Raw genomic sequence first — 18713 nt, forward strand, 5'->3', positions numbered from 1 at the left:
TTAACTGCTACAGAAGAATGAGATAGAAACTGCTAAGATATATACTACTATATACTCTCTATCAAGACTTTTTATCTTCAGAGTCTTGATATTATAGAGAATATAAGTCTGTTTCTATATAATAATATAAATATTATCAGCAGAATGTAGAGAAACTGATTATTTATGTTTTAAAATAGAAGACTTTATCAATAATTATATTAATATAGAGTTAATTTATAAATTTAATAGAAATTTAGTGTTTCTGTTCTCAATCTCTTACAGAATTTATTAAATATTAAGATATTAAAACTAGATTTAATATATCTCACTATATAGAAATCAAAGACTCAGTCAGATCTTGAGATATACTGATTTTATAGTTATTATTATCTATCAGATATGTATTGAATACTGTTAATAAGATATCTTTTTATATCTTTCTACTGAAGATAGATTAGGTTAAATGAGATAATATATAAGTAAGACTTGATATTGATGTCTTAATATATTAAAGACAGACAGAGTTTTCACAGAGATTATACTTCAGATATATCTGTTAATTATATATTTAATATTATTACTGAGATATCTTTTTATATTTTTCTATCAGAGATAAGTCAGATTGAGAAAAGTAGTATGTGAGTGAGACTTAGCAATGTTAGCATTGATGTTTTTAAACATCAAAGATAGACAGGGTTTTCACAGATTACTCTTCAGATATCTTCACAATTACAGGTCAGAAATTCTTTAAAATTAACAAGATTGATGCATATGACTAGGTCTCTTCATCTTACAATTTGCATGACAATTTGACCTGAGGTTGTGATGTGATAGAGATGAATAATGAATAATTTCACACAGAAGTTTTGAATAATATCTAGTTTATATTTGACTGAATAACTTCATTATCACACGGGGTATACAGTCAGTAATAAGGTCAAAATACTTGTATGATTGAGAGCTTTTTGATGAATCTATCAGCGGGTTCTTATTCAAAAAATTGAGTGAGTTTGTAATAAAGCAGTTGATAAGAATAATTCTTTTAATAAATTACAAGTAAAATATTGAAAATTCTTGAAATTTTGAATTTTAAAAAATAATTTATTAAATATAAATATATTTAAATAATTTAATATAATAATTTATTTAAATTACAATTTTAAAGTATAAATAATACATAGTTATTAAAAAAATAATATTTTAAAATATAAAATTTTATATAAAATTCTAAATAAATAAATAATAAATAAGAATTTTAAGATAAAATTTTACATTTTATTAAAGATATATATAATCTATAAGATATTTAATTTTTATATAAAAACAATTCATATTTATAAATATATTAATAAATATAAACTGTGTATTTTATTTTAAAATAGTATTTTAAAAAGTGTAATAGATTAATAATTGTATATTATTTTCTTATACAAATTTAATATAATATAATATATATCTACAAATTATTATTCTGTTTTTTAGAATAGTTTTAAATGAATATTCATTGAGATATGATCATTTGAAGTTGATTGTAATTGATTTACAAAGGCGAGTGTTAGCTGGAAACAAGCGTTAGGTGGTTGATTACATTAATAATCTAGCTAGTTTCTCCCCGATTAACACTAGCTTGTATGTTCTCGCCCCAAGCTTCTAGGCACTTCATATGTCATCTCTCAAGCCCATGCCCCGAGACCTCATCATCGACCTCGCCTCGTGCAACTTATCAGGCTCCCAGGCAAAGCTAACGATCATATTTAAACTAAGCTTGCTATTGATTTTGCTATAGTCATGATTCGGATATTGTCTTCCTCTACCAACTGTGTCCGTGCCGGCTGCTCGAGTCAGCTCCGTCCATTTGATCATGACCTCGAACCTCATTTCCCGCTTCCTCCCCGCCAATAGTACCACCTCGCCCTCCATCTATGAAACTATACAACAGTACGACAAGAATTCGGACTCTTCTGATATTGAGGAACGGGCGGGGATGTCACTGGACGAAGAGAACCTTAGAGGTCCCTATGAGGACTATGAGTTAGAAGAAGCGTTGGCAACAGCCTCAGACACCCAGTCAACGACTCAAAGCACACTGTCCCTACAACAGCCCCCCCGCAAGGCTCCTCAAGGGTTTCCAGGGAAGTCCAAAACTCCACGTAAAGCTAATCGCCATAAATGGACACTCTCATCCCCGAGACCGATGGAAGACGATAGAGATGATGATGACGTTCCTGCTTCGTTGCTAGTGGAAGGGGATGACGATGACGTTGGCACACAGGGCCTCGCTGCTCCCCCTCCCCATCGTCCTCCGAACCGCAACATCCATGATAATGATGATCCTCTTCCATTATCGACGCAAGGCACTCGAAATCGCTGGGATAGCGCGAGAGCACATCAGCCCATACACCCTATACCCCCTAGAATAGTTCCCGCTCCTCCTCGAGCTGGCGGCCAGCGTCGGGGTCTGGCATTCGTTGACCCAAAAGAAAAAGCTATGTGGAGATGGGCCAATGTTGAGAATTTGGATAATTTCCTAGCAGACGTGTATGACTATTTTCTAGGCAATGGGATAAAGTCCATTTTCTTAAGCCGGGTTTTGAACCTTTTGTTAGTGCGAGATTTTCATTTTCATCTCATCTAGTCCAACACCCAGACAAGCTGAAGTGGCTAACAGATTCTTAGGACCCTGGCATTCGTAGTAGGTTTTACAGTATTCCTAACCAGTTGCATCGATTATCGACGTGTACCCAACAGCAAAACCATGACGGAAATCGTTGTCCCCCAGTGCGTTCGGAAAATGTCCGCCTCCTCAACCCTCCTCCTATGGCTCTTTTCAATTTTCTGGATTTATCAAGCCGTTCGATACTTACTAGACCTGCGACGACTCTATCATTTGCACGATTTCTATCACTACCTTCTAGGTATTTCGGATACCGATATTCAAACGATATCATGGCAGGAGATTGTGAGTCGATTGATGGCACTTCGCGATTCAAATCCGTCAACCGCGGGAGCTGTGTCTGCGAGGAATAGGAAATTTTTGGGTAGCCAATCAAAACAACGAATGGACGCTCACGACATCGCCAACCGCTTGATGAGGAAGGACAATTACCTTATTGCACTTTTCAATAAGGATATCTTGGACCTGACGCTTCCGATTCCATTTCTCAGAAACCGACAACTTTTCTCACGGACTCTGGAATGGAACCTTCACTTTTGTATTTTGGATTATGTGTTCAACGATCAGGGTCAGGTCAGAACCTTATTTCTTAAAGACACTCATCGGAAGGCTTTGAGTGACGGATTAAGACGACGATTTCTCATTAGTGGACTTTTGAATATATTTATTGCCCCTTTTTTCCTCATCTACTTCATGATGCACTATTTTTTCCGCTATTTCAACGAATATCAAAAAAATCCTTCCCAAATTGGCTCGCGCCAATATACCCCATTAGCGGAGTGGAAATTTCGTGAATTTAACGAGCTGCGACATTTATTCCAACGCCGAATCAACATGTCCTACCCATTTGCGACTCGATATATCGACCAGTTCCCGAAGGACAAAATGGTCCAAATAGCACGCTTTGTTGGATTTATTGCTGGTGCATTGGCATCAGTTCTTGCACTCGCCTCCGTTGTCGATCCGGAGCTTTTCCTGGGCTTCGAAATATCCCACGATCGAACTGTACTATTCTATCTCGGTGTGACGGGAACAGTGTGGGCAGTGGCGCGAGGACTTGTACCTGAAGAGACCCTAGTCTTCGATCCCGAATTTGCTTTACGAGAGGTGATAGACTTCACTCATTATCAGCCAGCGCATTGGCAGGGCAAACTGCATAGCGACGAAGTAAAAGCAGAGTTCGCAATGCTCTACCAGATGAAAGTGCTCATCTTCCTTGAAGAGCTTCTCAGCATAATCTTCATACCGTTTGTGTTGTGGTTCAGTCTCCCAAAGTGCAGTGACCGGCTGATAGACTTTTTCCGCGAATTCACGGTACATGTGGATGGGCTTGGTTATGTTTGTTCATTTGCTGTGTTCGACTTTAAGAAAGGCACCAATGTCATTCCCCAAAATCAGGATACCCAACAAGGCGGTGCCCAAGATGCTGGTCAACGGGATCTTCGAAATGATTATTTTTCAACCAAAGATGGAAAGATGTTGGCGTCATACTATGGCTTTTTAGACAACTACGCCAACAATCCGCAACCAGGTGCTCCATATATCCACGCTCCAAACAGACGCCGTTTCCACCCTCCTCCTTCATTTCCTGCCCTAACATCCCCTCCTATGATGCCCGAGGCAAATTACATGGGCACTGGTCGACAATACCGATGGGACGCACAACAACGATCTGTTACCCGACCAAACATTGTAGGATCCCATGCCGGCGGGCACTCTATAACACCTCGAACTCCCAGGTTTGGTGTCCCGGCTGCAGCTGGTGCGCACAACTCACCACTCGCTTCAGTTCTTCTAGATCCGCATCACCAACCATCAACGTCAGGCTTCCGTCCGCAAAACCGAAACGTCGCACAATCCCAGTACCGTCCATCACGCCAGGCTCATCCCATGAACGATACAATTCGAGATGAAGATGAACCATCCGGTACCAGTCAGATTCTCCCAGGTCTTCACAGACATCCCTCCTCCAATATGACAACGGGATCTAGCGGTGCTGACGATAGTCGTATGGAGGAGTCTTGGCGGATGAATATCATCGATGGTGAGGGTGAAACTGATGAAGAAACGGAAAATGTCCAAGATGTCGTCGGGGGTGCGGGCGTACTTGGGTTGATCCATCAGTTCCAAAAAGTCAGCAATGATGGACGCGGTGGCGGGGCTGTCGGTATTTGAGTGGTAACTTCTATTCCCTGGTTTCATCCTTTCTTTAAGGCTCAGGCCACAGAAGACAACAGAGGAAGCTTCCTGGAATATGGTCTTATATGGTCTTATACTACCTTAGCCAACTCCCATATTCGTCTTACTCGTTCCACATATACTCTCCCACTCCCCGACTCGTACAATTCATTTTTCTCCCACCCCACTGCTCCTAGTCCTAGTTATTATACATAAATCCTATGTCCCCATTGTGCCTGCCATTGTGCCTGTTTATTTACTTTATATTTTAACGTGGGTAGCGTTGATGTTGGCTTTTTTTATTTTTTATTTTTATTTTTATTTATTTTTTTTCAATTTTGTATTGCCTGATTTATTTACGTTGAAACAGATTTTGGGATGGACAGCAATGAAAGGACAGTGTTGTGGTTCTATTCGAATTTTAGAGATTTATACATTTATAAACATATATATATGCCTCATAGGTATGGCTGTGGCTGTGGACATATGGTTTAAGAAATCATAATCAAGTCAGTCTATAAAGCATTTATATCTAGCGTGTGCTTTTAAAACCCATGCACAAACTACTGTAGCTCTTTATTCTGGCAGAGTCAAATAACACGTGTTGTTGTAGAATCCTGTCAAACTTTCTCAGGGTAAAGGGCCTGGACAGAATTTAACACAGGGCTGAAAGACGTCCTGAGTTTCTTCATCTGGTTTCCTCATTTTGTCTCGTGATCCTCATGTATCGCGCATATTTCATGGATAATTTCCTGATCGACAGCGCTAGTTAGTCAACCCAATATATTGTTTGTTCTTGGCGGCTGAACAGGCTGAGCCGCATCTCGGCGACATGTGCTTGAAATGAAACGGGAGGAGGAGCAACGAACAACAAGGGTCCAACGATTTCTATTTCTCGGCTTCACGTCAACTGCTATATTGATGTGCAATGGGCCGGCTAGCTGATCTTGAAGAATCTACCAGAGACATATCTTTCCTCTAGGTAATTAAGATAATTGACCGCCAGGGGCTCCTTTTCATCCTCTGGATGCCCGAGTCGACGACAGAGGAGGAGGACGACCTTACAGGCTGCCTCAACTTAATCAATAACATAATCTGCCTCCTGCTTTCATTATGCTTCGTCTCCGTCGATACAGAGTTTTTGTGGTCTTCGCCATCATCAGCGTTGTTGTCTTCGTTCATTTCTTTCGAATCCGTGATTGGTCTGGCCCCCCCACGCTCTCTAACGAACCTGTAGAAAAACAGAAGCCCCTTCCACCTCCAACGGCACCCCCGTCTCCTAATGGTTCGCCGGCCCTCCAGCAAACACCCGGCGTTGGGAATTCAAACGACCATGGCTTTGCACCGGAATCCAAAACAGCAATCCCTTCCTCTGACCCGCTACCCTCAGCTTCTCCAGTAGCGAAGCCCCCTGCAGCTCAGCCGTCCGTTCCTAGCTCTCCACAGAAGGAATCAACCAAACCACATCCACTGACAAAGCCACATTTTTCACCGTCGGAGGACGACGAGTTTGGATCTCCTGGTAAAGGGAGGGTGGAAGCTAACAACCCTGACAGTAGCGATGTCCGGTGGGAAAAACCACCCGAGCATTTCCCGGTTGCACCGGAGGACCTTATTAAACTTCCTCAGGGGATGCTCGAGACGCTGCCCAAGATCCAATTCGAATTTCCAGAAGAGTCCCCAGCAGATAAAGCCGATCGCGAGGCGAAACTGGCCGCGATCAAGCAATCGTTCAATCATTCGTGGACGAGCTATAAAGCAGAAGCATGGGGCCATGACGAGCTGCGTCCAGTTCTTGGCGGATACCGTAACCCATTCTCGGGATGGGGCGCCACGTTGGTCGATGGCTTGGATACGCTCTGGATAATGGGCATGGTGGATGAGTTTGAAGAGGCCGTAGAAGCGATCAACAAGATTGATTTTGCTACTAGCCCAAGGCAAGATATACCCCTCTTTGAGACTGTGATTCGCTACTTGGGCGGCCTTATTGGAGCTTATGACGTCTCGGGAGGTAAATATCAATGTCTAATCGATAAGGCTGTCGAACTTGCAGAGATATTGATTGGTGCATTCGATACTCCTAATCGAATGCCCGTTACGTACTACCATTGGGCACCGTAAGTTAACCGTCTTTAGCCCCTTTAACATTATTTGAACCATGACCTGTTCTCACACTAAATTGTGTTACAGGGCATATGCGTCACAACCGCAGCGTGCTAGTTCTAGGACTGTAACCGCGGAAATTGGAACCCTGTCGCTTGAATTCACTCGATTGACACAGATTACAAAGGAAGAGAAATACTACAATGCTGTTGCATGGATCACCAATGAGCTTGAAAAGTACCAGGAGAAGACGAAATTGCCTGGGCTATGGCCAACACATATAGATGCTTCCGGTTGCAAAAAGATTATGCGACTCGTAAAGCAGCCTGCGGAATTGCCTATTGGTTTAACGCCCCCTACAGTCCCTGAAGTTAAATTACCAGAGAGGCATATTCAGAAGCGGGAGGAAATGGACCCCATTCTGGTCGACGCAGAACCTGCAGATTACAACCTGAAGCCTGGTTCGCAGCCTCTGCCAACCCTTCGGGCGGAGCCAAGCTCCGACGATGACCAGTCTGCCAAAGGCAACCTCGAGTCTTCGAGTGAATATGATTGCAAAAACCAAGATCTTACATCCCCACCTAAGTTTCAAACAGATAGATTTACCCTTGGCGGGCTTGTAGACTCCGCTTACGAGTACTTGCCCAAACAATATGCACTTTTGGGTGGCCTCAATGAGCAGTACCGAACTATGTATGAGAAGTCCATGAATGCGGTCAGGAAATATCTTCTATTCAGACCTATGTTACCGGATAAACGAGACATTCTATTCATCGCATCTGCTATCGCGAGAGAGCCTGTGACTGAAAAGGACGATCTAATGCTCACATATGAAGGCTCTCACCTGGCTTGTTTTACAGGTGGCATGTTTGCTCTTGGTGCAAAGCTCTTTGGGATTGAAAGCGATCTAGACATTGCCGCTAAACTGACCGAAGGCTGTGTATGGGCATATGAATCTACCACGACAGGTATTATGCCGGAAAGTTTTGAAATGCTGCCTTGTGGATCTCTGGAACCCTGTGAATGGAATAAAACCAGATACTATGACGCTCTAGACCCGTACTTTGAAGAGCGAAAGTCGTATCATGACCAAATAGTCGCGGAACATGCTCAGCAGCTCGCAAAGTCCATGCGCTCCAACGAACCGGCGACCAGCTTTAAGTCTGACCCGCCGAAGCGACAATCCATTCCAGGAGCCCCCGGTGAGAAGCCAGACGCTCAGAAACTCGTCAAACGCCAGGACCTTGGCCCACCAAAGACTGCAGAAACCGCTGCTATCGCTACACCGGCAGTTATCCCCCCCTTTTGGAATGAGATAGATGTTCCCGCCTTTCTCTCCCATGCGGAGTTTGCCGAAGCAACTATTAAGGAAGATCGTCTACCGCCCGGAGTTTCCACAATCTCAGCGCGAAAATACATTCTTCGCCCTGAGGCGATCGAGTCGGTTTTTATCATGTATCGTATCACAGGAGATAACTCCTGGAGGCAGAAAGGATGGAATATGTTCCAAGCCGTTGAAGCTGCGACGAGAACGGACCTTGGGAATTCGGCTATTAAGGATGTCACGAGCAGGGTACCTATGTTCTTGAATGAGATGGAGTCGTTCTGGCTTGCGGAAACGCTCAAGTATTTCTATTTGCTGTTTAGTGATCCAGAGCTTGTTAGCTTGGATGAATATGTCCTGTAAGTTGATATTGCTCTATTTTTCCTTCTCGCCCCCCACCCTCTCCTCGGGACCTCCAAGCCCCTACAATTCTTTTTAAACCTTGCTAACCATATATTTTCCCCCTCTGTCTTTAGCAATACCGAAGCACACCCGCATAAACGCCCCTTGCCGTGACAGCTATCAAATCATAGCCACGATCCGAGATAATAAATAATACGACTGTCAACTCATTTCAAAATGTATATATACCTGTGTCCCGGCCTTACTTTGGCATATCGTCGAGTACCAGTGGACATTTGAATACGCTTCTCGCATTTTTGTGTTTTCATCCTCTGTTAATCTCTATCTCCTACACTATTGTCTTCGCTCGTTGCACCGCTTGTGTTAAATACTTCAGCTTATTTTTCCTGATATGTCGTATTTTTAGCTAGGATTTATATTTTTTATTGTTTAAATTGTTTTTATATAATTTTTAATTTTGTCTCAATTGATTTGTGTTCACAAAAATTATATAAAGCTGAATTTAGTGTTGGCCCTTACGGCCGTTGCGGTTAGCGATCCCACTAGATCACGTGACCCACCACTATATTATGTTCTTGTAGATAGATCTATCAATACAATCTTCAACTATTCTACAGGTTATAGTCTGAATAGCATGTTTTTTTAGAATGTTGTATCAACATTTTTTAACACAGATAGTTTATCTTTTTTGAAAAGACTCTCACTCTTTATTAGAGATATTTCATTTTCTCTGAATCTGCTAATCAGCAGATTCATATACTTTATATTTTTGAGAAAGTATATTCTTCATTGTGAAGAATATCACTTTTTTTTTTTTTTTTTTTTTTACACATCTAGAAGAAGCAGAGCTATCTTAATATAAGTGATACATCTGTTACTTCAGAGTTCAGCTTAAGATACAGAATTACATACTTCACTAGACAACTCATTGATAGAATAATCACTTATTATAAGAAGACTTCTGACTTACAAGATGAGACTGAGATCAGTTTTTATCAGAGTATGAAATTTGATAATAAGATAATGAAGAAACTTCAGAATAAAGAAAAATAGAGTTAATATTTATCTATAGAATCTGTTCATTTCAACTCTTTAAATTCTTCACTATCTCTTATCTCTGAAATGCTGACTTTTAATGATGATTTGAATCAATCTATCTATTACACTGCAGACAATCTTATAAATCTTATATAGATAATACTATAGAATTAAATAACTGTAGCTGAAATCACTTAACATCTCTCTATATCTATTTCTGTATAAAGAGACACTATAAGAGATGAGTTACAGAAATATTAGAAGAAAGTTAAATATATACTAGATATTAAATCAGTAACTATATTTAATAACTCTAATTATAAAGTCTGATATATTAATATATTAACTAATATAGAAGTTATTGATGAAATTAACATTCTATTGAGAACTTAATAAGAATTCTCTTTTATATATTATATTAACTCTGAGAAGTGAAGAATTCATTTTAAGTCTCTATATAGATGTATATTATCAAGTCTTATTAAAAACATTTGAATTACTATTAAAATTTGAAAAGCTGATAATACTGCAGCTCTGTAAGATAAGATTAATATTAAATATATAATATTACTGATAGAAGAATGAGTTAATATCTTTAAGAAATTAATGAAATTATAAGTTAAGAAGAATAATTATCTTACTTTTCAGAGATGTTTCTGCTATTTTATTATCTATTATAAGAAGCTCTGTCAGAGCACTGAGAATGTATATTATAATCTTTTTCTTAATAATCTGCAGAATTATCAAAGACTGTTTATTAAAATATATTTAAATAAGTTTTTCTTCACTGATCAGAGACTCATTGTCAATATTAATATTAATAATTTGATGAAGTAACTGATTAATTATACATCTAAGAAGATCACTATTAAATAGAAAAAGCAGTCTCAGACTGATTCTGTGACTGTGAAAAAGAACAAGAATAAAGATAAGAATAAAGATAAGAATAAAAGCATATCTGTATAAAAGTGCACTCACTGCAGAAGATATAAACATACTATTAATAGATATTTCATCTTACACTCTGATAAAAAGAAAAAGAAGAATGACAAGAAGAATGATAAGAAGAAAGAGAAGAAGAATGACTTTATAAGTTCTCAATCAGCAGTAAATGCAGTAATTACAAAGATTGAGTTCTATTTCTCTTTCACAGTCACTGAAAAATCATTCTCTAGATCTTGATATTTGAACACATGTATAAGTCTGAATATAACAGATAAGCTTTATTCTTTTTCAAATATCAAATCTTTTAATAATAATATCTCTGTTGATTCTGTAACTGAGAAAACTGAGTTTGTTAAGAAGATTGAAACTGTTATCTTGAAGATTAAGAGTAGTGATATTAACTTACAGAATGTTCACTATATTTCTAATATTACAGTTAATCTGCTCTCATTTACAAAGCTTGAAGATCAGAGATTTCAATTTACATTGTCTTTCACTATTTTCTTATTTTTCATTTACAGAGCTCTGAACAGTGTTATTTTTTATACAGTTCAGACTGCTCAGAATAACATATATAAGATTAATAAACAGAAGTTCAATGAGAATCTCAATTATTCAAATAAGACAGTCAAGTATATTGCAATGTCATATGAGTATGATTTTAACTGAAAAGTTGATCTTTCTGTGACTGCTACTACTACTGTTAATAATATCAGTTCTATGAACATGAGAACACAGATATCAAAGATATCAAAGACTCTTTTAAATTGATATTATAATCTTGATCACATTCACACTGATACTATAATTACTATGATCAAGAATTCTCATACTGAAGTCACAATTAAAGATTCTAAGACTAAGTTCTTTTATGAGAAATGTGTCAAGACAGGTATGACATGAGATTATTTAAAAACACTGATATCTAGATCTATTCAACTCATTGAGAAGGTTTATATTAATCTTATAGATGATAAATATACATTGAAAGACCTCTCTGATCATCTCTTAGAGTTTCACTAGAGAATTAAATACTGAATGCTTATCATCTATAATACAACCTGCTACTGTTAAGTATATTTTTTAAAGTTCAAGAATGAGGCTGTTCAATACTTTGAGTTGTGGCTCAGATTCATGAGTAATCTCAGATATACAGCTTCTGCTTTTCTACAGACTGATATTGATAATGTTTTCTGATTCACATGTATACACACAGTTATAAATTCATATGATATTAAATAAGAATTAACAGCATCACATTCATCACATCAGAATGATGTTTTCAAACATGAAATTCACACTATTATGAGACAGATTAGAGCTGCTCTTTTGAAAGACAATCTCTCTAAGAAGTTCTGAATAGATGTTCTAGAGACAGTGATTATAATAATCAATAATACTCTCACATTTACAGTTCTTTATAACTTGAAATTTTGATTCTCTACTGTGAAGACTTCTGTGATTCTAAGTTTATATAAGATTTCTTAGTGTGCACTTACAAATATCTCACTGAATATGAGGCATTTTCACTGATTAAGTGCAGAGGTTTTTATTCACTTGCATGAATCTCAGCAGCCTGTGAATAAGCTCTCTTTATATGCTGATTTCTATCATATCATTGAATTCAGTGATACATTGATATATCATCTATAACATTCTGAATCTGACAAGATTATTGTCAGTAGTGATGTGAGATTTCTGATTACTGAAAAATCAGAACTGATTGTCACATCTGTGACACTTATTAATAATGCTGATGAACTGAAACTTAATATTTATCTGATTGATGATGAAGATGCTTCTGACATTGATGATTCAAATTTCACATAATTGCAGTCTGTGAAATCACTGACTACTTACACTTTAAGCCTCATTACAGGCAATCTCCCGAAGTTCTACAAGAATGCCACATCTTGGTCAGAGAAGATAGAAGATTATTGAAAGAAGTTCATACAATGTGAGATTACTGACCTGAAAAGACACAATATATGAAGTTTAATCTATAAATCTGATATTCTGAGAAGTGAACTGATTACTTTAGACTGTTAAGTGTTTCTTAAGAAAGATAGACCTGTGAATCTGAATGCTGATTCTGATAATATTCTTAGAAAATCACATTGAGTGATTTATAATAACTGACTTAAGAAGAGTTCTAGAGAAGAGATCTACACTTCTGTTATCACTGATACTGTCAATTATATTCTTTTTGTAATAGCAGCACTTTGCAGTTGAATACTTCATTAAGTGAATATAGTAATAATATATCTGTATAAGCATCTCACTAAGAAGATCTATATAAGACAATTTATCAGATTTAAGACAGATTCACTGAAAACACTTATCTATATAATTGAGAATAGTCTATACAGTCTGAACTCTGTAATGAAGATCTGATATAATTACTTAACAGCTCTGTTGAGTAATCTTGAATTTACAGTCAGCACTCATGATTCAGTACTCTGATATTATATATTCAGATATCATCTCTATATGACAATCTATATTGATAATCTCAATATCATATTCAAAGCTTCTGAGAATGCTGATTGACTAGTGAGTATACTTAGTAAGAAATTGAAAGTCAAGAATCTACACCAGTCAATCAAGTATTTAAGTATGAAAATCAATTATTCAGACAAGAGAATTGATTTAATACATTATTAATATATTAAATATCTTGTTAAAGATTTCTATCTTAATAATGCAGCTATTATTAGAATATTAATGAAGAATGAATTCTACATTAATGATTCTTCTATATCTGAGAAAGAGACTGATTTCACAATTCAGTGATATTAATATAATATGAATTACTTACAATATCTTACAGTTAAAATATATTCTGATATCACTTATACTGTCTCACTACTTACTTAACAGAATATTAATTTAACATCTCAATGTTGAAAGACTCTATTATATATTATATATTATTTGAAAGAAATCATGAATCTGAGTATTTTCTACAGATGTAGTCTGTATGAGAGATCTGTTTCTATCAATCTTTTCATTCTCTCTGATTTTCTCAATGATTTCTATCTACTCTTCAGCTACTCAGATTCTGATTGAGCCGGCCTTTTGAATGATGATAGAAAATTAACATCTAACTATGTTTTTAAGCTCACAGACAGTCTGATTTCATAATGTTCAGTAAAGCAATCTTATATATCTCTAAGTTTTAATGAGACTGAATATGTGACTCTTAGTGAGATAGTCTATGAGATAACATGAATTCAGAATCTTATAATTGAGCTTGACTTCATCACTACATCTTTAATACAGATTCTTGCTGATAATAAGAGTATCATAGATCTCACAAAGATGACAGCTATTACAGTTTGAAGTAAGCATATTGATATATATTTTTATTTTTCACATTGACAGACAGTTGAATCAGAGAGTCATTGATTTAGAATATATTCTCATTACTCAGATAATAATGAATGAACTTACTAAATCTCTAGATACTGTAATATTTACACAATTCATGATTTTACTAGGTCTTACAGATATAAAAGTTGGAAATATTTAATTTTACATTTGTATTTAGTTTTGACAGACTATCTTGATAATTTGAGTGTTTTTGTATGTGATTCTTATTATCTCAAGAGAGAGTGTTGACTCTTACAGCTGTTGTAGTTAGTAATTCTACTAGATTATGTGACTCATCACTATATTATGTTCTTGTAGATAGATCTATCAATACAACCTTCAACTATTCTACATTTAGTTTGTATTATTAATGTGATAACTCAGGTAATTTAGCTTTGAAAATGTTGGCCGTTGCGGCCGTTGCGGCTATTGCCTGTGGCGATCTCTCTAGATCACATGACCGACCACTATATTATGTAGCATCCGCTCTAGTGGCGTTGCCGTAGCGACCGCTCCGCCTACACGTGATCTCATATGTAATATATATAGCTAGCTCTTCCTACATGAATACAACAGATTAATCATCTCACAGGTTATAGCCCGGATAGCACGTTTTTACAAAGAATTACATTTTTTTTACTTTTGTTTAAAAAACACCTGTGTAAGTAGACTGACCGTGTGACCGTGTCTGAGACCAGGACCAGATTTTTTGATAGTCTTATTATCAATTCGACTGATCTCATTACACAGTTTTAACATTAGATAGTAGTCTTATACTGTCTCAGTGAGACTTACTGTCTACTCTTATCACATTTTTCAAATGAGATCATGATTTTCACTTCTCAATTTAAATTATTTTTATTGCTTTAAATGACTTTAAATCTCATTTGAGTGTTATCAAAAAGTGTTACTTTTTAAAAAATTAAAAATAGTCTAAAAAAAACCTTAAAATGTCTAAAAATAGTAACTTTATGCTAAGAATGAGACTAAATGAGACTAAATGAGATCACTTTCTCATTTTTTTCAAGTCATGATTTCATTTTAAGATCTGATATATAGTCACTTTATCTGTTTTTTTAATAGCCAGTCTCAGCAGGATTCATGCCAAGAAATGTATGAGACCAGATCAAATGAGATCAAACATGAAATTCATGGTCTCAGCAGTCAGTCTATGTGTAAGCATTGAATATATTCACCCCGGATAGAAGAATTCTTTTATCACATTTACATTGCACGTTTCAAGTGTCTTATATGTAATATATATAGCTAGCTCTTTCTACACAAATACAACAGATTAATTATTTCACATATTAAGCTCTTTGTAGATAGCTCTATCAATACAATCTTTAACTATTCTACAGATTATAGACTGAATAGCACATTTTTCCTTTTTAAGAAACATTGCATCAATATATTGATGAAAGTAGTTTATCTTTTTCAGAAAGACTCTTACTTTTTACTAAAGATATTTTATTTTCTCTGAATTCACTGATTAATAGATTTATATTCTTTTTAAAAATACATTCTTCATTGTAAAGAACAGTATCTGTTTTTATATATTTAAAAGAAGAAGTTATCTTAATATAAGTAATACATCTGTTACTTTATTATTATTATTATTATTATTCTTTTATTATACTTATATGCAAGCGGAGCTTATGATAAGTTCTTACATAATGTTAAATACAGGTCAAGTGTTAATTATACAGAAGAAAATACAGATGTTGAGATTATATCAAGATAACAAGAACATAGAAAAATATAAAAAAGTGATAATTAAATACATACAATAAGAACTTCTCAGCTCAGAAACATAGAGTAATTCATTAGAGTAATTTATACATCTCTATATTTATTAGAAATCTGAGATACTTGAGTTCTGAATTTAATGTATTCTCTGCAGGTTTTAAACTCATGCATCTTGATTTCTCATGTCAAGATGCTACTGAGTGACTGCATTAATCATTCAGTCACTGAGACATATCTGTTACTTTAGAGTTTAGCTCAAGACTCAGAATCACTCATTTCTCTAAATAACTTATTAATAAAATAATTACTTATTATAAAAAGAATTCTAAGTTGTAGAATAAGAGTGAGATTAGTTTTTATCAGAGTATGAAATTTAATAATGAGTTAAGAAAAGTACTTTAGAATAAAGAAAAGTAGCTCTGATAGCTGAATAATTAATGTAGTCACTTAGTAGTATCTTGACATAAGAAATCAAGACATGTGAGTTTAAAATCTGCAGAGAATATATTAAATCTGAAACTCAAGCACCTCAGGTTTCTAATAAATATAGAGATGTATAAATCACTTCAATAAATTACTCTATGTTTCTGAGCTGAAAAGTTATTATTATATGTATTTAATTATCACTTCTTTATCAAAAACAACATCTCACAACCGCTTCATCACAAACTCACTCGATTTTTCGAATAAGAACCTGCTGATAGATCCATTGAAAAGCCCTCGATCATACAAGCATTTTGACCCCATCACTGACCGCATACCCTGTGTGGTGGTGGAGTTATCCAGCCAAATGTGAACCAGACATTGTTCGGAACTCCTGCGTGGGATTATCCCTCATTCTCCCCTACCACACCACAACCCCGGGCCAAATTGCCATACAAATTGTAAGGTGAAGAGACCTAGTCATATGCACCAATCTTCTCAATTTTGGAAGATCTCTGATCTGTAGTTGTGGAGATATCTGAGAAGTGATCTTCATGAAAACCCTGTTCATCTTTGATGTTTCAAAATACTAACACCAAGTCCCACCCTTGTACCGCCCTTTCCAATCTGGCTCATTCTCAGCAGAAAAATACAAAAAGATATCTCAGTAATAATATCAAGTATATAATCAACAGTCACTTCTGAAGTGCAATCTTCACAGTCTGTCTTCAGTGTATCTAGACATCAATACCAAGTCTCACCCTTGTACCACCTCTCTCAATCTGGCTCATCCCCGACAGAAAAGTACAAAAAGATATCTCAGTAACTGTACTTGATACATAATCAGCAGACACAACAACTATAAAATCAGTATATCTTAAGATCTGACTGAGCCTTTAATCCCTGCACAGTGAGATATATTAAATCTAGTTTTAATATCTCAATATTCAATAGATTCTGCAAGAGATTGAGAACAGTAATACTAGATTTCTATTGAATTTGAGAATTAACTCTATATTGATATAATCATTGATAAAGTCTTCTATTTTGAGATATAAATAATCAGTTTCTCTACATTCTGTTGACAATATTTATATTATTATATAGAAACAGACTTATATTCTCTATAATATCAAGACTCTGAAGAGAGAAAGTCTTGATAGAGAGTATACAGTAGTGCATATTTTAGCAGTTTCAATCTCATTCTTCTGCAGCAGTTAGTGTAAAAAAAAGATCTTAGAAATAGTTTTTTACTTCTCTTGAAAAAGTAAGATGTTTTTCTCTGAATTTTACACAATATTCTCACAAAGAATTAAAAACAGAGTTATTTTCTATCATAATTTCATATTCTTTTAAGTAAGAATTACTTTTTCAGTGACCTGAAGAGCTTTTATTAATACTTAATTCTTTTTTACACTCCTTTATTAACTGATTTGAGTTGCATACTTGTTGTATGAGAAGAATTGAATGATTTAGAATAAAATTGAATAGTTTTACTCAATTTCTCTGCAAAAAATTGATTTATTTTTTATTAGTTTTTCTCTCAAAAACTGTCATATTATCTGATTTATTATCAATTGATATCATACTTTTTCTCACTGTATTTCAAGAAAGAGATTATAAACATTTTATTGATTTATCTCAAAAATCAATTTTAGTTTATTAGATTCTCTTCAAAAATCTAACCTAGTTACTGAACTAGTGTTAAAAAAATCAGATGTTTTATATATAAAAGTCTTTTATTCTTCTTTTGAAACAGTCTGATCAACTTTTCAATTGAAAACAGACTTAGAAATATCTCAATTGAAACAGTCTGATCAACTTTTCATTGAGTGAAAACAATGAGTTCAAAAATACACTCAGTTGATGTGGAAAAAGATGCTTTCTCAAATACTATTCCTGAGATTGAAATTCTGAAGAGAAGAAAGAAAGAAGAAATAGAGAAACAACAAGTTCTTGAAATACAGAAACTTGAAAAAGTAAGCAAGATTCTTGAAAAGCAGTGTCTGAGTGAGATGAATGAAGAAGTTCTGTTAATTCTTCATACTCAGGCCAGACAACTACAGGAGATGATCAAGTTCAAACTTGAAATCTCAAACACAGTTCAAAAAACCTTGAAAATTCCTAGTACAATCACTGACTCTTCATCTTACTTTTCTTCTTTCTTTCTTTCTACTTCTTCTTCTTCTTTGAGTCAGAAGAAAACATATGCTCAAGCAGCTGAATCTGCTGTCTCTAAATCTGCTGTCTCAAAACCTGCTCAAAATCCTGAGAAAACTGAGAAGAATACTGCTCATGTCTCTATTCATAGAAAAGTGAAAAAGAAAATGCAAAGAGAGAAAAACTTTCAAATCTCTAGAAATAGAAGACTCATTCTCAAAGTCTCAAACCAGGACATTCTGCAAAGAAATAAGCTAAACTCAAATCTCATTTTCAGAATTAGAAATGAAATTAATCAGCAGTTCTTTTCTCAGTTGATGACTGATATTGAAGTTCAAAAATCAGTTATAGCTTCAATTGAGTCATCATTCTTTGAAAACTCTATTATTCTGACTACAATGC

At 35.5% G+C, this 18713-nt stretch overlaps 2 protein-coding genes across 2 annotated transcripts; both read left to right on the forward strand.

The window, feature by feature from the left end:
• Positions 1-1843: 1843 nt before the first annotated feature.
• On the forward strand, positions 1844-4831 carry BDCG_09126 (autophagy protein Apg9; the record flags this gene model as incomplete). Its single annotated transcript, XM_045424910.1, has 2 exons — positions 1844-2583; positions 2659-4831. 2 exons carry the CDS (start codon positions 1844-1846, stop codon positions 4829-4831), a joined length of 2913 nt encoding a protein of 970 aa, XP_045273519.1.
• Positions 4832-5947: 1116 nt separating this feature from the next.
• On the forward strand, positions 5948-8777 carry BDCG_09127 (class I alpha-mannosidase; the record flags this gene model as incomplete). Its single annotated transcript, XM_045424911.1, has 3 exons — positions 5948-6951; positions 7025-8620; positions 8738-8777. The coding sequence occupies 3 exons, from the start codon at positions 5948-5950 to the stop codon at positions 8775-8777; spliced, it is 2640 nt and encodes an 879-aa protein (XP_045273520.1).
• Positions 8778-18713: the final 9936 nt, after the last annotated feature.

Source organism: Blastomyces dermatitidis, assembly GCF_000003525.1.
Source record: "Blastomyces dermatitidis ER-3 genomic scaffold supercont1.13, whole genome shotgun sequence".
NCBI classification, from domain to species: Eukaryota; Fungi; Ascomycota; class Eurotiomycetes; order Onygenales; family Ajellomycetaceae; genus Blastomyces; species Blastomyces dermatitidis.